The 20,779-nt window shown below is 40.4% G+C and overlaps 1 protein-coding gene and 1 long non-coding RNA gene across 2 annotated transcripts in view; both read left to right on the top strand.

The window, feature by feature from the left end:
• The window catches only part of tmem144 (transmembrane protein 144), a 30,057-nt gene extending 24,794 nt beyond the window's left edge, over positions 1–5,263 (top strand). The window contains exons 2-13 of the mRNA XM_004086472.2: positions 27–238; positions 310–480; positions 570–692; positions 1,180–1,279; positions 1,369–1,449; positions 1,527–1,605; positions 1,732–1,811; positions 2,191–2,309; positions 2,453–2,572; positions 3,310–3,407; positions 4,756–4,809; positions 4,945–5,263. Of these exons, the coding sequence (XP_004086520.1) occupies positions 160–238; positions 310–480; positions 570–692; positions 1,180–1,279; positions 1,369–1,449; positions 1,527–1,605; positions 1,732–1,811; positions 2,191–2,309; positions 2,453–2,572; positions 3,310–3,407; positions 4,756–4,809; positions 4,945–5,031 (1,191 nt within the window). The 5' untranslated portion in view covers positions 27–159 and the 3' untranslated portion in view covers positions 5,032–5,263. The remainder of the gene's footprint in view (positions 1–26; positions 239–309; positions 481–569; positions 693–1,179; positions 1,280–1,368; positions 1,450–1,526; positions 1,606–1,731; positions 1,812–2,190; positions 2,310–2,452; positions 2,573–3,309; positions 3,408–4,755; positions 4,810–4,944) is intronic.
• Positions 5,264–13,686: 8,423 nt separating this feature from the next.
• Positions 13,687–14,455, top strand: LOC105353700. Its single transcript, XR_002289756.2, has 3 exons — positions 13,687–13,908; positions 13,985–14,101; positions 14,181–14,455. It is a non-coding gene; the product is annotated as an uncharacterized LOC105353700 (long non-coding RNA).
• Positions 14,456–20,779: the final 6,324 nt, after the last annotated feature.

Raw genomic sequence — 20,779 nt, 5'->3', positions numbered from 1 at the left:
TTTTATCGCTCTTTTATTTTCTGCAGCACCCCCGTTTCCGGCTCGGCAATTGGATAATTGGCAGCACCTGTGAGCCTCGCGGCATTGACACACGCGCCCTTCAGCACTTTTAAAACTTGTGGCCCCGTGCTGTCACTGGAACTACCACTAGAGCTTTTAATGATGCCCCTCGTCGAGCGCGCCGCTCTGCTTTTAATGGCCGCCGTTGCGCTGATGGCGAGCTGCGGCAACGCTGAAGGTAGGAAGTGCGTGTGTTAATGCGCCCAGCTTTCAGTTTGTTTTGCTGCTGACCCCCCCCTACCATTGCAGACTCGATAGGAGAAGAGAGGGTACTGGAACCCTGTCCGAATGACGGTGTGAATGTCTTCAACCAGTCCTCCAACAGCTCCACCTTCCTGTACGGCCTGAGTGCCAACATCGCTGCTGTTCTGCTGTTTGGGAGCTGCACGGTTCCCATTAAGAGGATAGAGACCGGGGATGGTGAGCGCCACTGACTCCGGCCTTCTCACGCAGACATCCGCGTCGTTGGCTCTGACGCGGCTCATGACCCCCACTGCGCTTCTCTTCAGGCATGTTCTTCTACTGGGTGAGCTGTGCTGCCATTTGGATCGTTTCAAAGGTGGGGGACTTGTTGCTGAGCTCACCCACATTCTACCCCCTGGCCATGCTGGGAGGAGCGATTTGGGCCACAGGTAGGGATGGCTGCAGGTAGGGGGGGGTGCTGGGGGCCCACAGCTTGTTGACCCTTAATGAAAGAAGAGACTGACATCATTAGAAACTTGCCTACTCTGAGACAACTCCACCATTCTGTCCCAGTTTCAGTCACTTTTGGAATGTTTTATTGTTTGTTTTTTCTATTTTTATTTATTTTAGGTTTAAGATCAGTTTCTTTTGATGCAACTAACAAAGGCTTGTTTATGTAGAACCTTACAGTTTATCTTGTAGAATAATTACTTAAATTTAATGCATATTTGCTATTTTACTGAAATGTTTGGCTTTCTGCCTCCCTGGTGTGAAATCTACGGTTTGTGCTTGTGGTGGTTGGGGAGTAAAAATTGCACGTGTGGTATTTTAAGAGCTAAACTCGGTATACAGTGGGAAAATTGTTGGGTTTATTTTTAAAGTATAGTATTTTTGCTCGTCTTGAAACTGGTGCTGCCTTCCATCTTTGGTCTTCAGGAAACATTGCAGTTGTTACCATCATCAAATCGATCGGCCTTGGTCTTGGGATTTTAATCTGGGGATCTTTCAGTTTGCTGATGGGTTGGACAAGTTCAAGGTGAGTGAAGTTTCTCCTTCATATAATTCAGTGTTTAAAGCTTATGATGTGAACTTCATTGCAATCCTGATCGCTTGGCTTCTTCACAGGTTTGGCTGGTTTTGGATTGTTCCTCAGCAAGTGTCCAGGCCCATTCTGAATTACTGTGGAGCTGGCTTGTGCTTGCTCAGGTAAAGTGGTGTCACCATGGTGACATGTCTTTAAATGTTACTTTTGAGTCTTCATTGTCTACAACTTCTTTCTCCAGTGGTATGATTTTCTTCTTTGTGAAGTCTGATGTGGCGCTATCCTCTGAATCGGAAACCGTGCCGTTGCTGATTGACAGAGTAAGTTCTCCCCCTTCAATAAATGTATCATTTCTTGCTTTAATGCTGTCTTTTTAATGACAATTTGCTGTTTCTTTACCTAATTGATTGTGTTCAGTCATTCAGCAAATATCACACTTTGTTTAGAAAAGCACCTCTGGGAGTTTTGGAAGGCGTGCCTCTCAATTCTGGGTAGATGCCCTCCGACCACGGAGTCGGAGATTCATGTGAGTTCAACTCATTAACATCTGTTAACAGCCAAGCAGAAGGGACAAGTCTGAAAAGTGGAAGTTCCACAGCAGGTCACTTTCAGAGTGTCCAGCTCATTTCAGTTTAAAGTCTGAAAACATCAGGACTGAGCTGGAGAATTGAGCATGACTGTCCTCACAGTTCAGCTCTGAAAGCATGAATCCAAAAAGGTTGACATCATTGAGATGCTTAAGCAGATTAAAGTATGCATATCATAAACTGAAAGTTGAAAAGGTGTAGACACTTTTCTTTCACACATCAGTTTATCAGCGTTGTGGAAAATGTTGAAATTTGCATACAAATTGAAAGTCTTCAAAGGGACCTGCAAGCTTTGTTTCAGGCCTTTTCCGTCTTCAGGGGCTGTCTACTCGCAGTGATGGTGGGTCTGCTGTATGGCTCCTGTTTTATCCCCATTCTCTACATAATGAGCCACTCTCCCTGCCCAGACAGTGTCTACTATGGAGCCAGCGTCTTCGGTATGCTTTGAAATTGTGACCACAGTTGATCAGCTGTCATCAGATTGTAAACATATCCTCAGCTCTGAGTGATGCAGTTTTGGGGAGGAAATGGCAGCAGAGGAGTTATTTGGTTAAAAGAACTGTCTTCTGTTTTCTGGCAGCTATGGATTACGTGTACGCCCAGAACTGTGGGATCTTTCTCACTAGCACCGTCTACTTTGTCATCTACTGTGCTGTCAGGAGCAACAAGCCCAGAGTTTATTCCAGAGCCATCCTGCCAGGTAAACTAAAGGATATATTGAATCAGTTTGTTCTTTTAAACACAGCTGCTTACTTTAATTATACAGGATCTCACTTATCAGGGTTGGCGCTTGATTTTATTTTTTTTACTAAACAGTTTTTGCTTTTGTTTTTACATATGATAGATTTTTCACATTGTTTTTACTTGGGGCTTTGTATATTAAACAAGTTTATCTTAAAACAAATCTTAAGTGTATTAATTCAATTTGCTAAGCTCTTTCATACTACTACCCCATTTTTATCAAAACTCCCAGCTCTTTTACTTTGACACCCAGTTTCTCTCAGCTATTGGTGTGACGCCTGCAGGAAAAAAGCCTTCACTGAGAGCACATAAAGCAAAAACACAGGACATGGTCCTTTAAAGTCTCAGTACAGCAGAGAACAATAGATAATTGTCAGTCTGATTTATTGGAGAAATGACCGGACATTTAAAAGCAGAGGTGTTTGCCTTATTTAAAAAACAACCTATTATGGGGACATTACCTAGAATGTTTTGACCCTTAAAGACCAGGCATTCCATTGTCATGGTTCATGCAGCCTGAAGACCTCAGGCCTTAATGAAGTGAAATGAGTTCTTTAATTCAATATACCAAAAGGTAAAACTGTGGTAGTCCATGCAGAGGTTGAAATTTTTTTTTTTTTTTAAAGCAGATTGTACCCCAGAGCATCCAGCTCCTCAGATTCCTGCTGTCTTAATGTGTCATTTTTCCTCCTGTAGGGTTTTTGTCTGGACTGATGTGGTCGGTTGGGACATATTGCTGGTTCCTGGCCAATAACTATCTGAGTCCTGTCATTACATATCCAATTGTGACGGCAGTAAGTAGAGCAGAGCCTAATGCCTGTGAAGGATGAGAACATCTCATTAATGTATCAAACCTTTTGTATTAAGGAGCAGATGTTTAAAGCACACCGACCATTTGATGCACCTTAAAGTTTGCTGAACACGGGTTCTTGAATGCACATTTAGTCCATGTGTTCACACTGGACAAGCAGGGATGGGCTTTTCTTTTGCTTTTTGCTTGTGTATGTTTGCCACCCACAGTCGGAAGAGCGTTGACGTGAAATATCAAAGCAGTGCAAATCTTGTGAATCTTCCAGGTGTTCTTGTACAGCTCTATTCTGATGCATGAAATACTTGAGCTTTGTTTCCAGTGAGTGGTCCGGTCCTGAGCAGTTGCTATTTTGAACAATTCATTAAAAATGGACCCATTAAGCTTGACCAAACCATACTAGTTAAAAAATGTTGTTTGTTTTTTTTTTTGGCCTTGTTTTTTTGTAGGGCCATAAACTGGAACTGACTAGTTGGGTTGGAGCCACTGTTGAAACTCGTTGACTGGCTGGAGGTCATTACGACAAAGCTCCAAGAAGGCATCTCCTGCAATCTTCTGTCAAACATTACTTTTTTTTTTTATACACTAAGTACCAAAGGCAAGCTGAAACGAGAGCTGCTGGATGACTTTTTGGCTTCACCACGCCCCCCTTGAAGGTCCAACTCTGAGTAGAAACGCTCGCGTATACTGCCTGGACCATTCTAGACGGGCCTGCTCAGTGCAAACGAGGCTTTGGTGTCATAGAATTCAAAGTACCAAGATTGTTTAAAGCAAACACAAGGCAAGAATTACAAATTGTATCCTTGGAGCACAACAGGCAAAGTCATGTTGTACAGACATTCTTCCATAATTACAGGCACAAATGGCAAATTCGTCATCACTACCAAATCAATCCTTGATTGGGCAAAGTTGAACCTGGTTTAACTTTCAACGCGTTTAATGGCTGCCTGTTTTGTACAGAGTCCAAAAACGATTGCTGATACTTGCGTTGCGACCAGGAGTTTTGAATGTAGAAGCCAGACATTCGTGTTTGCATGGACTTTACTTTGGAAGTGGTCGCGTGAACGCATGTTGCAGAGGGTGGTGTGAACATAGCTTAACTATGAAACAGGCTTTCTCACTCAACCACCCCGAAGTTAAAAGCTTGGCGTTTATGTAGTAGAGGGAAAATATTTAGATTTCAATCTTGATGGGGTTTTTTTTGGAAAGCTTTACTATTCACAGGGGCATTCTGAAGGTTATGTGTATCAAATGTTGACTCATTCAGTTTTTACTGAGTCTGCAGAATGAGGCCGCGTAATAAATCAATAATGGAAAGATTTTTGTCTTTGCAGGGTTATGGTCTGGTTGCAGCTCTTTGGGGATCTCTGGTATTTAAAGAGATAAAGGTGAGCATCAGCCAGTAATGAACCTGATTTTAATATCACTTCAAATGTTGTCTGTGAAATGCAGATGAAAGCTTTTTCTCTGGAATTGACTTGTGCTGAATTAAACTGATCTCAATTTGTTTTTGAAATCCTCAGGGTGTTGTGAATTGTTCCATCTTCTTCTTGGCGTCATGCGTGGTGTTGACTGGCTCCCTGCTCACTGCTTTGTCAAAGCTTTTATAAAACTATGTCAAATACAGTGAAAAGGGGAAAAAAGTGTTTGGTAAATTGTCCTGTTTTAAAGCAATGTTAAACCTAAAGTGTCACACTTAACAAGATTTGATGTGCTGTTTAACTTGCATTTGTTCCTGCTAAACCATACGATCATGTATGTAAAATATGTCACAACTGTGTCAAAACTGTCTTTATTGTATTTCTAAAAAACATTTTTGAGATTAAATGTGTTTGACATTAACTTTGGCTTGACTTGGATTTTGTAAAAATGATTTTTACTTTACTGACACCCCTATACTATACATTTTAAATTTCAACTATTACCAAATTGAAAGCTTTATAAAGTTTTCTTGCCTCCTGCAGTCAAACAAGAATTTCAAACTTATAAGGGTCAATACCATTTAGAACCTTTTAAAGGTACAAAAATCTTTTTTTCTTTTCCTTCATGAATTTTACAAAGGCCTTTTCCATGTAACAAAATGAACAGTTTAGTTCCTTTTCAGTGTAGTAGAGGTGGATCAGGTCTCAAATCAGGCTCACAGGTGTTCAAAATTTCCCCAATTACTCATAACCTGTCTGCAAAAGCAGAACTGGAACCAAACCCTCCTGAGCCCTGGTTGAACATTAACATGCAGATGAAAGTAGTGTTCAAAAACTGGCAAGAAAAAGGCAAACGATGCATGAGTGACAGACCATTTAATGTGTCTTGAGGCTGTAACACAGCCACTATTGGATTTATCTGTGCTTTTCCAGACTTTCAAAGTTCTTCCAATGTGTCCATTATTCATTCATACTTTGTAATGGAAGCTATTGATGTAGCCACAGCTGCCCTGGGACAGAGTGACAGAGCCATTGCTGCCAGTATGGTCCCTCTGACCATCACTGGGACACTCATTGTGAATAATGCACAGATAAAAATTGGTCATGTGTATGTACATGAGGAAAAAGAACTTTTGGTCTTTAGATACAATTTTGACATGTATTATCAATCTGCACGTTAAAACCACTGAAGTATGAATAAACCATGCAAAGAGCATGTAAATCAATGTATAACATCAAAGGTGTGCGCTTCTTGCACTGTTTTTTTGTGCATCAATTACATAATTATGTGATGTGTACTATGAGATATAAAAGTTATGCATTGGTGGTACATGTGTGACAAGTCCAGTTGATGTATTCATAAAGACAAAGTTGTGCACAAATTTGCAGAAAAAATATGAACACATTTAGTTTTATATTTAACATGTCTGTTTTGAATACAACTTTTCTTTGTTTTGAATATGACATTTCTTCTTTCAACTCACTTTGAAAATACATAACAGCGTCACAGGCATATGCAAAGTGTCCCGAAAGTAATATAACAGCAGTCTCTGGCATGGGATAAGACAAAAAGGTTTGACTAGGACAGGAAACACTGGACTAATTAAAGACTGGAACGATTTGGAATAAACCATATCTATAATATTAGGTTCATCGCTCAGAATCATCGCATAGTGTCAAAAAATCAGAGAGTGGTATCAACTGGCTGAGGAAGTTTGATATGATGTTGAGATCAAGATCTCAATGGGTTTTACCAGGTTAAATAAAGGTTAAAAAACGTGTCTGATCATGGGTCAGTGATTTACGGCTTGAGTCTTCCTAAACAAACATATTTTCACAGCATCATGCAGTTCACTCCAGTATAAATGTCAGACAGTTATCCTAGAACAAGATCCCGATCCAAAACATCAATCCAAGCTCTCCCAGAACTGCTGTACATTAGGAGAAAAAACACAATGCTAAATTTGAACAGGGAGTGGTCAGCAAAGTCTTCACACTTGAACACAATTGATGGGGTTTAAGTTAAACTGGACATGGCCATCTTTATTTATCCGGATGGAATAAATTTAAATGATAATTCTGATGTTTTATTTTTAATTCAAGGGGGGTATTCCAGAAAGCAGGTTATGTGAGTTACCACGGTAAGTTTGAGGCTAAGGAAGTTGATAACCTCAGCTTTCGGTTCCAGAAATGGAGGTATGTTTCAGGGTATGTCAAGTTCCCATAGCAACTCATGCTCTGAACATAACCTGGTCTGGAGCAGGTTTAGTTGAAGGTTAGTTTGTTTTCAGAGAGGTGAAGCCGCATGGCGTGTCCATTTAAAGATGATTTAGTGGATGAAGAAGCTCAGATAATACTTTTTCCACCATGAGAGGGTGATAAGACCACATATGGATGTTGGAAAGATGAACTTTTTTACATTAGTCTAACTTAATTATTTGCTTCAGTTAAGATAAATCATTTTTTTTATTTAAGTCAGCTTAAAAATAACACGTAGTTATCAGACATTTATTTTACTTTCATTCAAATTAATTCAATTAAGTAGGTGTAACGTTGGTGCTGCTGTTAGATTGGCTGCGCAAGGACTTGTGGGATACCATTGCATGTCTGGGCGGATTTGTTTAATTCTTTCTGAACCATGTGTGAGAGGGAAGGAGAGGGTGGCGGGTTTATTTAGCACCCCTAGGGCCATAACACATTTACAAGACTTGAAGTTAGGATCAGAGTGATGTTAAATGCATGCATGTTATTTATTAGAAAAACCACACTGCATCATTCAGTTTAACGATATAAAAATGAGAATATCTGCAGCCTCTAACTTAGTCATGAGAGTTCAAGAAGTACAATAAATTGTATGGAATGGAAAAACATTTAATTGAATTGGAGTAATATGACATTTAGTTAGATAAATATGTAAATTTGAGTTGTATAAATAATTTTTGAAGAAATAAGGTTGAATAAATTTAACTCAATTATTTGTTTTGTCCTTTCTTTTTCTACCAGCGGAAACTCTTTCTTTTGCTGATGATCCAGCCGTGTTACTTTTTTGATGGACGTATAATCTTCATACGCCGTCATTAAAACCTCAGACTCCGTCTCACTGAAGTATAGCGTTTTCTCTTTTTTTTCACCACGCGTTTCCATGGTGACTCTGGAAATCGGCGATCCATTGAGAATGTCTTTATGTACACGCCGTGCACGTGCATTAACCCAGGGTTACCAAGTCGATACCCCCCGAGGGGTATTCCAGAAGGCCCGTTTAAAGTACCCTGACTTTAAGCCTGAACTCTGGCTGAAATCCTCCTGAACTCGCTTACTCTGGGTATGTCGGTTCCAAAATACCGGATATGAGTTGGCGTAATTACGCTCGACTTGGTAACCCTGGGTTAACGCACTTGCACGGCGTGTACATAAACTCATTAACTCATTAACTCATCATCCTCTCTTTCACTCTTACTCATGGTGCAGAGACATAAGCACAGTAGGACTAAACAACTCAGCAAAACAGCTAAACAACTAAACACATTTGGTCACAAAGCCACACTTAAACCAAAATCCGTCCAGACAGGCAAAGGAAATGGTATCCCACAATCCTTTGCGGTGCCGATCTAACAGCAGCACCAACGTTACACCTACTTAATTGATTTAATTTGAATGAAAGTAAAATAACTGTCTGAAAACTACGTGTTATTTTTAAACTGACTTAACAAACAAATGATTTATCTTAACTTAAGCAAATAACTATGTTAGATAAAAGTAAAAAAGTTGATCTTTCCAACATCCATATGTGGTCTTATCACCCTATCATGGTGGAAAAAGTATTATCTGAGCTTCTTCTTCTTCATCCACTAACTCATCTTCAAATGGACACGCCATGCTGCTTCACCTCTCTGAAAATAAACTAACCTTCAACTAAACCTGCTCCAGACCAGGTTATGTTCAGAGCATGGGTTGCAATGGCAACTTGACCTACCCTGAAACATACCTCTGTTTTTGGAACCGAAAGCTGAGGTTATCAACTTCCTTAGCCTCAAACTTACCGTGGGAGCTAGCATAACCTGCTTTCTGGAATATCCCCCTGGTGTCTATGCATAGATGGTGCACTACAAATACGTTGATCTTTGTCAAGGTGCAGAAAGTTGATCTGCATTCATGTGATGTTGAAGATGTTGTTTTTCTGATGTTCATGTATGTTTTCTAAATCAGACAGTAATTTTTCCGGTCATTCCAACGCTACATGAACCCAGCATTTCTATAAGTTTGCATTTTTCCCTGAGGGATATCAACCCATTGGTGCAATTGGCACTAAAATGAGAAAAAAGTCAAAGTTTGGAAATTAAAATTTCAAAAGTGTTCTGTTTAAAGTACTGTATGTAGATTAATTTTCAACCCAAATTAAAGCATGTTTTTGTCCAGATTCCATGTTATAAAAATTATAAATTTTAGAACCCTTTACAGTCCATGAATGCAAATGTTTGCCCACCCCTAAAGCCACAGAATCTCTTGGTTTCACAGGACTGCTGGAGCCTACCCTAGCAACTGATAGGTGAGGGTGGGGTACACCCTGAACAGGTCACCATGTCTGACACAGCCACAGGGACAGTTTGAAATCCTCACTAAATCTTTGAAGCATGTTTTTGGACTGTGTGAGGAAGCTGGAGTATCCAATAAAAGCCTATGCATGCATGAGCACAAAAATGCTAACTCCACATAGAAGTGTCCCAGCTGGGTTTTGAACTTGGACCTCAGCACTGGGTGCCAAGAGTGCTAACCACTACACCTCAAAGAAGCCCTTAAGTGGGAAATATTTGTGTGAAGCTGTGCAGAAGACTTGGAGAGAACTTCCTGAAGAATTTTTACTTGTAAGAATGACTATATGTTTAGCTGTCACATCTGTAAAATCTGGTGACTTTGATGAATTAGTGTAGTATTCAATGTTAACCTTAAATTTCCCTTTAGGGTGTTTATGTTACTTCCATCAATTATTGTATCCCACAATTATCTGATTTCAGAGTAAAACACAGCATTAAGCTGAATCATTGTCTTTCCTGCCATTCCGTTGCTTTCTTTAGGAGTTGGCACAAATCCTCTGCTTCCTTCTCACTCATGTGTTGACGGACAAGCTTCTGTATTTCTCCATCACAAGCTTCAGAACTGAGATTTTTTTACAGCAGCTTAAATCACAATCAGAGGCAAACAGACAGTAAATAAATACTATTTTTTCCCTCTGATGCAACCTATAACTATTGCTAACCTTTTGTCACTATTGCCTTTAACTACCCTTCATTTGGAAGGTTTTGTATTTCCTTAAATAGTCTTCCACTTATATGAACCTCACCTGGTTATCCATGTTTTGTTGAAGTTTTCTTCTCTTTTGTGTTCACAAAATGTGTTTCTTTGAACTTCAGGTAGTCTTTGGTTCGTTTGAACTTAAGCTGTGCGTGGTGCTGAGGATGCTTCTCTTTCAGGGCTTTGGAGGAGAACAGTCTCTGCACAAACCCGCAGAGAGGCCGAGACGGTGCTGTGCCCGACTGAAAAGGAGTCCACAACATTTCAGCGGTAGCACATATCAGGAGCTAAGAGCACACGTTTCATAATTCTTGGCTAGCACACCAGCCCATGGGCATGAGCAGCCCTTTGGGAAATCTGCTGAAGCTCCTGATTAGCCACTCTAGGGCTCACAGCTGATCAGAGCCTTCTGGTGGGAGACCTAAATCCTAATCCTGTCAGCATCTGATTCTGTCCTCTTTCATGTCCAGCCCCATCGTCGTTTCTTCTCTAAATGGCATGTAACACTGCAAGGACTGTGACATACATTTTCCTGTTTCCAGAATGAAGCCCTGTCCACACCAAAATGGACAGACTGTGGTGTGTCTTTTGTGCCTTTCACACCACAGGACCTGTAACAGAGCTGCATTAGGGACACAGACAGACTCTTATTTAGTTTATTTGCACTCTTTTTGTGTGTTTTCTACTTTCTAAGCTCGAGGCAACCCCCTTATGCATCATTTCAAAATAGATAAAATCATATAGTTTTAGTAAATCAATTCACGTTTTCCAGAAATTCATGCCCATTTTACTCTTTCTCTAAATGGGATTTTTTGTTTGCCTTGAACCAGACAAGGATCTCATGGTACGTAATCTAAATGCTGTGTGCAGCACCAAATGCAATCATGAGGAAACTAAATTACTGCTAGATTGACACAATTTACTTACAATTCTGCAGTAATAGATACTGATTCAGGGAAGTATGAAACAAAACATTAAGATGCATGTCCTGTATCTGCAAAATGTCAGATGTCTATTAATCAAAAGTCCTGTTTCCTTCTTTTTTTGTCCCAACAGCAAAGCAGTTTAAGCTCATCAGGATGAACATAAAAAGAAATGATTTGATTGTGTAGAAAAATATATTAAATAATGTTCAACAAATAGAAAACTGTTTTGAAATTTACTTGTTATTCTTTGTAATGCTCCATCAGACAAAGGTAGAGACTATTCCGCAGATCTTTTGGTTCGGTTCTGCCTCCCTTATTGAAAGTTATTGTTGGTATTCTCCCGTGTAACTGCTGCGAGCAGAGCATCAGTCACAGTGAAAGCTCTCCATTCTCAGGTCACTGAGAATTTAGTCAGTTTGTTAGTTCATTTTAGTATTTTCCTATTGAACTCTTTGCATTCATGATCCTTTTGAGTTCATGTTTTACTTCAAAGCCCATCGAGACGACTGTTGTTGTGATTTTGGGCTATACAAATAAAATTGAATTGAATTGAATTGAACTGAGGGCCTGCACGTTTTACTGAAATCGCAACTCTAATCTGCACATAGATAATTAAAATGTTTACGTTTAAATTGAATTCTTCAAAAATTGAAAAAATGTTAACACCCTTGAGACAGGTGCAACAGAGATTCCTTTAGAGATGTGCGGTCCTCACCTGCCATCATAAAGGCCCGTACACACCGGGACGAATATTCGCCAGGCGTTATTCGCCAGCGTTTTTCGCCACGTTTTTTGTGTTCACACCCAGGCGATTTTCGCTGACAATGAGCCGAGCGAACATGCAATTTCATTCCCTGACATTAGATGGCGCTTAATGTAAACAGAAATACTCCTGTACACAAGGTGGCGCTGCTCGACTTTACACTTCTTAAACTCGCTTTTCCCTCAGAAGAAGAGAGCAAGTATTTACGCGCTTGTCAGAATAATACAAATAAAACATGAATATTTCAAGCACCAGTTGCTCCAACTGGTGCTTGGTTCAGGGATGTTTTAGAATGACCGTCATTATTTCTTCGCGGCAGTGTAGACGCTACTTGGCGTCTATCTTCTTCGCTGGTATGTGTGCTCAGCAAGACATAAATATTAGCTTCCCACACAGTGGCGGCTGTTTGGACGCCTTAATGATGTCCGACCTGATCTGTTGGAGAAGTGTGTGAAGACAGCGGGCTATTTCACAATTACATCAGGTCCTTTGCAAGTGAAGCACATGTGGGGAGGCTGCAGCCACTACAGAGGAGCCGCTGCGTGGGCTTGGAAGGGTTGGGAGCAACAACTCCTCCATAAAGGGCACGGCTGTAAATGACATCTTCATGGCCAGCTTTAGTACAGAGGGAGCAGAGTTCTGGCAGCCCATGGAGTGTCCGTCCTGACATGTCCTCCTAGGACTGAGCCACAACAGCTCTTTTAACCCTTGTGCTATCTTAGGCACTTTAACATTGGGATTTGGGTCATCTAGACCCACTAGACAGTGCTCTGAACCTTTGTTCTTCAATGATTTGTGATCTTCACTGGTGTCCATGGATTACATGAAATCTTTCCACCTTTATCCACCTTTGTCATGGTAGGGAGAACACGTCAATGGAAGGGGGGGGGGGGGGGTCATCTAAGATAGCACAAGGGTTAAGAGCCACTTCAAAACAGTCAGAGTGTTGCGGCTGTGGGAGGCCATCCCAGGTTCGGATGGTTAAGGACACCAAAAACCCAGTGCGCAGTGGGAAAAGAAAAATCACACAAGAGTCTGCATGAAGTTTCAAACCTCTGCAAAAGGAGAGCCAGGGGGATCCGCTTGTCAATGGCTCTGTGTCTGTCCGTACGAGCACGAGACCAGCACTTTCTGGTGTGAAGGACATGGGGTTAACATCCCGACAGATGTTTCCTTGCTGTTCAATTCAGCACAGACAAAAACAGAGACAGCCTTCAGCACCTCAATGTCCTTATGTGGTCATTCATGCTGGTTCCACTTGTTCAGTTTGAGGCAAGCGAGAACAGTCATTATTACAACACACACACAACGTTCATGTATATAAAGAACAAAGTAAATGTATAATCAAAAACGTATAAAGGTTTAATAAAATACGTGATCTGTCTACAAAAGCTTGATTTACCCTCCATGCTTTTACTGACTAAAATGTATTTAAATGAAAAGTATCTTTTTAATGGCCTGATTTAAAGTGAAATATAATCAGTCATGTAAGAAACATCAACAACATGATTATTTAGTACAAAGTCCTGGCCACAGAGCTTGAAGAATCTCTCTTTTAAGGTCTTCACGCTCCTCCCAGTTCCTTTTCCTATATCATGCTCCTCTAACAGCAAAACAAAAAATGATTGACTGGGATGGTGGAACACTGAAATACAACAGACTGTTCTAGTTTTGGTGATAACAATCGAGTCATTTGGAAGTGTGAGAAAACACCTTCACACACCCATTGTGTCAGAAGTCAGAACTCTGTCTCCCCCTCTGGTCACCGGCTGGAACCATCTCCTGAGTTCTAAATGCACTTCATCTCCCAGCAACCCCAGCGCACAGTTTCTGGATGCCACACACCTGACTTTCATGTGCAATCACTCACAGTGTACTTAAGCACTGCACTGAGCCTCACACAGTGTGAAGTATTGTTTTTGCCACTATGCCTGTGTGGCAGGATGAGGCAATTGCGCTCCCAGGTGTAGCCACTCCCATCCTGGTTCTGCTAATGAGCACCAGGCCACCTATAAAGTGGGACTGTGCAGGCTTTCGCTCATTGCTGGCTGATTCGGCCTCCCTGGGTTCCTGCACCTGTCAGTGCAGGTGTTGTGGCCGGTCTTGCTGCCTGTACATTCTCCCTCTGTTTTGCTGCATTTGTGGTGTCCTCTTTTGTTTTTAGTGCCATGATATCACCACTCCATGTCGCACAGCGAGGCGACTTGTGACTGGAGTAAAGGTGAAATGGGAACCGAGCGCATCGCTCCATGTTCCTCCCAGTGATGTCCTGCCATGACTGGTATGTTTGATGTGTGCCTGCATGTCCTCTGGTTGGTGAGGTAACTCCCTGCTGCCCGTCTTCTGGATTGCCTCCTCAGGATGTTTGGAACCCGCTGCTGCTTGGGAGTTTCTGTATTGGGAGTGTTCAGAGTTTTCACGGGTCCCTTTCATCTGCTCCTCTGGTCGGACGGGTCAGCCGCTGACGGCGGCATCTCCTCTCCCACCTCCCTTGTGGCCGACCACGTGACTGCACAGGTGCTCTTGGGACTTAGGACTGTTGGAACTCATGACCAGCTACCCCTACCTGCAATAGTAACCACACAAGTGGGAGTTCACTTGTGTTTTACTTATTTTTTTGCTTTGATTTTTTTTTTTTTTTTTTTTTTTTTGTGGTCACATTGTGCATGTGAGTGGGGTGTTTTATTTATTTTTTGAGTACCAGCTCTGTCTGCAGGTGGGATTGAGGCCCCTAGTGTTTTTATTCATTTTTTTTTTATTCATTTGTTATCTTTTAGATTTGGAACCACGTCTCCACCTGGTTGAATCTCCATTTTCTATTGGCGTGCCTGAACTGCTGGTGTTGCCACACCTGCATTACTAAATGTTGTGTCTGGACCTGATCTTCTGATTTCCTGACCCTGTTTAGTCCCTGACTTGTCTGGATCCTGACTATTCTCGTTGTTTCTCTGATGCTCTCATGCTTGTTATTGACTTCTGCCTGCCTGAGCCTGATTTAGCTTTGTGGACTGTTGTCTAAGCTAATAAACCTGCTGCACTTTGAACCAGTCGTCTGCCTGTTCTTGTGACATGTTGGCCCTGTAGCAAAAGATGACCCCAAAGAGGATTGTTCTACAGCAGTGGATGAATCTGGAGGCGAAGATGGTTCTAAAAGGGAAGGGGCAGCAGATGGTCCCAATAGACTGCTTTTCCGAGAAAGGGGAACCAGGCTTGCTGAACTCGACATTGCCGCAATAATAGCAATGCATAATCCCAAAATTGATCTCACTGCATTCATATTTTTATTAAGGACTTAAGTATTCCTGTTTTTAAAATCCCCAGTTTATCTAATTTCAAAATGTTCCCAGTGGTCTTTAATTTTGATTATGCTGTTATTAGCTAAAATTAAAAGAATTTGCTTTCTTAACCCAGGAGGAAAATGTTTTCTTTTGACATACCAGCGACATGTCTGGAAGAGGAAGAAAAACAAGCTCCCACTGAACGCTGTTGGATCTATCAACAAGAAATAAAGGAACTACAAGCACGACACTTTAGAATCGGAAAAATGGACTTCACAAGGCCCTTCCAGTAGCCTTTTAACGTCTATCACAGTGAATTTAAAAGACAAAACTGGCTCAAAGAGTAGGCTTAATGTTAAAGTATAGGCAGAAAATCTGTCCCAAACGTCAGGGTCCGAGATGCGCTGCTGCTTGGAGATGGTGCTATCAGTGGAGTAAGCCACAGAAGAATGCAAACTTTTTGCTGCCTGAGTTCTACTGTTCCAGTGATTACAGGACTCTTATCTCAATATTTGTACCAATGAGTAAAATGATGAATTATCCATAGGTGTTATCAGAAAAGAACAATCTGAACAGTTGGAAAAAGACTTCATAAAGTTGTTTGAAAAGATTGACAAAGTAGAGGTTGAAGCATTAATCAGTGGAGCTCTTCCTAACATTGATGAGTTTAAATTTGCGCCCCGGGAAATTGCCCGTATGGCCCGTGCTTAAAACCGCTACTGCATCTGGGCCTTTCTCACTTGTCATATTTTTCCCCTGCTTCGCTATTCATCTTTACTCTTTCTTCTCTCCCTCATCCACCTTCCTGACTTTTTTTCTTATCAAATTCTGGGCAAATTAAAGCCCCATCTTCAGACCACCTCACAATGCAGGCTTTGTTTTAATGCACCAGCTCTGGCATTTATGCTTCAGTGGAGAGCTCACACAGTGAGAAGAAGCTGAGAGGTGGCTCGGGTCTGCAGGATAAGACAGATCTTTAGGCAGCTGACATTTGGCTGAGACATTTAGCCAAAGTCATGCCTTTGTCTCTGTCGTCATTTTCTAACTTCCATGCATTGAGTGCCTGTTGAGCAGCCAGCTTGAACTTATTTAGCCCTGAGGCTTAAGCAAGCCTGATCTCACTTCAAGTATTTTAAAATTGGACCACGTTGAGTGTGAGTTGTCAGAGACCACATTGAGGCCTAGTGAAAACCAGTGTAAAGAAATTTAAACTTTTAATGTTAAAAAGAATCCACTGAGTGACACGGCCAAACTTGGCAGACACCTTTGTTGGCAACTGCTCACAGCTTTGTGCAACTGGAAAAAATGTATATGTACAACAAACATAATCTTCCTATGGCTTAGTAAACCCTCCTGCCGTAGTTTTGAAACTGGTCTGTCTGGCCCCATATTTTCCTCTCCATCACGGCAAATATCAGCTCTGTCAATGTACCAAGTAAAGTATCTTCTCGAGTGTCAAGTCCACCCACTGCAGGACTTTGCTGTGATGTCATCACAAGCTGCATCCATGGCCGCTAGCAGGGTCATTGGGGTATGTGGACGCCGGTCATAAACCTTCCACCTCCAGAAAGAGAGAAATCTTCTCAATTGGATTTAAAAACGGGGATTAAGGAGGAAGATACTCCACAAGCATCCTGTCATGTGCTGCAAACCACTGCCTGACCACAGCAGAGTGGAGGAAGCTTATATTATGTGAAAATACAATTTCTTGTTATACGCACAATATGCACATCCATCTTTGCAAAAAATCGGATGTTGTTTGTTTTCGTGGCTGAAATGAAGCCGACTCTAGGATGATGTCATGAAATGAGCGGCAGCCACACAAACCAAAAGCCAGTGCCTCATTGAGTCATCTTACTTCTTGGCTACAAAAATAACTTATTTTTCATAAAAAAGTGTTCCCTTAGAGTGCCATAGGTAATATATGATCATATATATGAATACAGTTTACTCTGAAAGGCTTGAAAAAAAACATGATATAGGCCCTTTAAAAGATTATAATATGTTAAAAAAAAAATTCTTGTAGTAATCATCTTTCAGCAAGATTGTATACATCTATTTTGAAATTATCTTTGAAGCTGATCCAAACTGGAGCTGTCGACCTCTCTCAAAGAACTCTAGGCCTAAGCTGCTGGTCCTCTCCAGTGAGATCTGGACAGATCTTTCCGTCTTCAACCTTCTCAACCTCATCTACCTAAAGAAAACCACTTTGACCAACTCAGCCTGAGTTCTGGGACATTATGGTCAGAATAATCCTTTAGCACACTTGGTAGTAAACTGCTGCTGTCCTGATGATGTAAGAAACAGACATCATAAACCTCAAAAAGCATTGTAAACCGTTTCTTTCAGAAATTATTTTTTAGAATTACAGTACTTATCGTTTTGACGGTTTCTCCTCCACATTTGTTTAGACTCCCTCACAAATACACTTATTTACACTTTAATTTATACATTTATTATTCCATGTGTTTCATGTTACTTTTGTAATCACTATAAAAAAGACAGCTGCCATAATTCTTGTCTTTCCGCAGTGGTTGGATTCCTCAATAAAAAAAAAAGCAGTTGCCACCTCTGTTCTTGAAGTGAGTAAATTTAGTAAATGATTATCAATTTTTTTAATGTTTTATTTGTTACATTTTACATTTCAATACTAAAATGATGGTTAAACGTTTTACCAAACTTAACCTATTCAACACACAGAGAGATGGAAATCTTACCATTGGATCCACCATCTTCATCTTCTGAGAAATTAAATATGTGCAGTTAACAGTTCTGAGAAAACTATAATTACACTTAGTCAAGCTTTGTATGAACAGATTGTTCAGATGAAGTGATTTTGCCAATGGCTTAGGATATATCTTATCTTCTTTCTGTAGCTGTTCAGTTTTTCCTCAGCTCTAGCAAGGGTTTAGATTGAGGATGTGTTGTAGTCAGATGGTTCTAGTCTTTGGATGGGCGCATGGCAGGAACCAATAAGGCCTAGGTGGCAGTAAGGTGGAAAATCTGATATACTGTATTTCATTTTGAACCACTCACAGGCTAATATTCTCATTCAAATGTAATTTTTCATTTTCTTACATTGTACACAGGTTGATATGTGAGGGCCAGAAAATTATTTTACTTGGATTTATTTATTTAGACTCAGAATTATTTTTCCATTTTCGCATCAGGTGAGTTATGAGTCAGTCATCTATGCTTCACCAACTAGTCAACTCAAGTCTTGCTAACACAACATGTTTGAACTGACCTAATCATAGACATGTATAACTGGACTGAGCATTTCTGATGTCACCCATTGACTTCTACAGTCCCCTACTTTAGGCTGAAATTGTCAGCTCACAGGCGCGGCCGTATTAGCTGGAGTTATCTCCGCCTGACTCAGATGTTCCAAATATGGGAAAAAAGAGGCGTTTTTTTTTTCCAACATAATAACGTGCTCAGAATTTCTGTTTGTTTTATCTGCATATTGAAACATTAATGTGAATAAACAGAACAGACTGGTCACTTTCTTTTTTTATTGAATCACACACCTCAGCAGGTGACATCTACGGATTTCACAATTGAACATTTTTCTGTCTTCAAAATGTAAATGTTGGATTGTCTTGGTCTATGAGCCCACTCACCCCAACAAAGACACAGGCCTAGAGAGCAACATAGAGACAAACACACAAAATCACAATCACAAGACAATAGGCAAAAATTCTGAACAAGTAATAGTTTGTTAAAAATGCACTGAACCTTTTTTCTTCAATGATTTGTGATCTTCACTGGTGTCCATGGATTACATGAAATCTTTCCACCTTTATCCACCTTTGTCATGGTAGGGAGAACACGTCAATGGAAGGGGGGGGTCATAGGATAGCACAAGGGTTAAATGTTTCAAATAAACTAAACATTCCTGTTGGAGTAGACTGAAAGTTTTCTTTATGTTTTTAAAGTTTTACTTTCAAAATCTGGATCACCTGTGTGATGTCAGATTCTGATGTATCATATCTGAATCCTGTCTTTATATTTTATGACCATACCAAAAGAAAATAGCATAAATGAAAATACTGTGAAACTGTAACTGTTTTTAACTTTAAAAATCATAACAAGTAACTACAGATATGACAAGTAACTAAGACAATTAGAAAATAGTTTAATCAAATTACTTGTGGAAATGTCTAGTAAGGCCCCTCACTGTAAACAACCCAAGAATCATCGCACATTGAACCAGAGTTTCTTCAGGAAAGCAGATTAAGATAAATAAAATTACCACAGTAAATCTGTTTTATTGGGTGGTTATGGATATGAATATGATTAACACCGAAGAAGACGTGTGACAAAAACAAAACATTTCAGGAGAGCCACTGCCACGTGTGTGAAAAATATCCCTCATAGGGTTGGTTAAAGATCATTCATAGCCTAGTAGAAACTTCCTGAACTCAGACAAAATCAAAAAACCCTGATGACATATGTACAACTGGATAACCAGACAAACAAACTGAAAACCCCCTACATATGTCGTATGTTATTCTGAAAATCTTTTACAAGGCATTCTGGATGTGAGTCTTCTCTGAGAGTGAACATCTCAGACCTGCAGAAGTCAAGCAGAACAGTTTCTCTGTGTGGAAAATGAGGCATGAAATTAAAGCTCAACTTTGTAAGTGTTAGGAATAATTAGAAATATTAGAAATAGAACAGTTAAAAACTCCCTTTTTACTATTATTACATTTGCCTATACCTTTTATTACACTAATGGTTTAAACTTAATTCACTGAGCATGTATTATCATCTCAAAATTATATTACAGCCTAAGACAGCACAAACAAGCTATTGTCCTCACAGTTTCTCCTCATCCTCCCTTTTTACTTTTTGTGTGTTCTGGTGTTTGTGCTCTGGCAAATGTCTGTGGGAACATCAGAGAGATCTGACACTTGAAGCTTTATGACCTTCAAGTATCCAGCCTGCAACAGCATGTGGGTGGGTTTTTCACACCATAGATCCCCAGACCATCTTTTGAATATGTAAATGTCAGGTATATATACCAAGCCCTGTTCTGAGTGTCTTTGTTCAGACCTGGTTCAGACCTTGTGATCCTGTTCCTCTGTCTGTAACCCTGCGTACAAATCTGTGCTGTTTTGTGCGGAGTAAATCTACACTGAAGTTAAGTAACTGTCTCTGAGTCATTATTCATTCATTTCTGTGTGCTGGAAACTGAAAGGGGAAACGAACCAACCTAACTATTTTTATTATTACAGTCCTTTCTAGAAAATCCAGTTTCCTCACAGTAAGAATCGGAGCATCATTTGATGTGCGTCATGACTTTTGAGTAAGAAATTAGGGTCTGAAAATTAATACTGTTATGATGTGGTGGGATTCAGCTTTTTGAATCATTTTAATGTCTATAATTTCAATTTGAATGAAGGCACCAACATTAGCATTGACAAAATATGAAGGGCATTGAACTTACAAAATGTACCTTTGGCAAAATTCTGTTCCATTGAGAACTGTTGAGAGCTTCTTGAATTGTATATTATACACTGTGTTTTTAGGAATCTGCAGTTTGCAGTCCTGTGAACCTGATTTTGGAAGCTTTTATGGCAAACATTATCTTCTGCCTGTCTGGGATGCTGGTTGACAGACAGTAATTGTCTCCGTAGGGATGCCAACTTCTCCCTCTTCCACCTTTTACAGCCGCT

This window comes from Oryzias latipes, chromosome 10, assembly GCF_002234675.1.
Source record: "Oryzias latipes chromosome 10, ASM223467v1".
Taxonomy (NCBI): domain Eukaryota; kingdom Metazoa; phylum Chordata; class Actinopteri; order Beloniformes; family Adrianichthyidae; genus Oryzias; species Oryzias latipes.
Note: the sequence above shows the minus strand (reverse complement) of the source record. Positions and strands in the feature narration are given on the sequence as shown.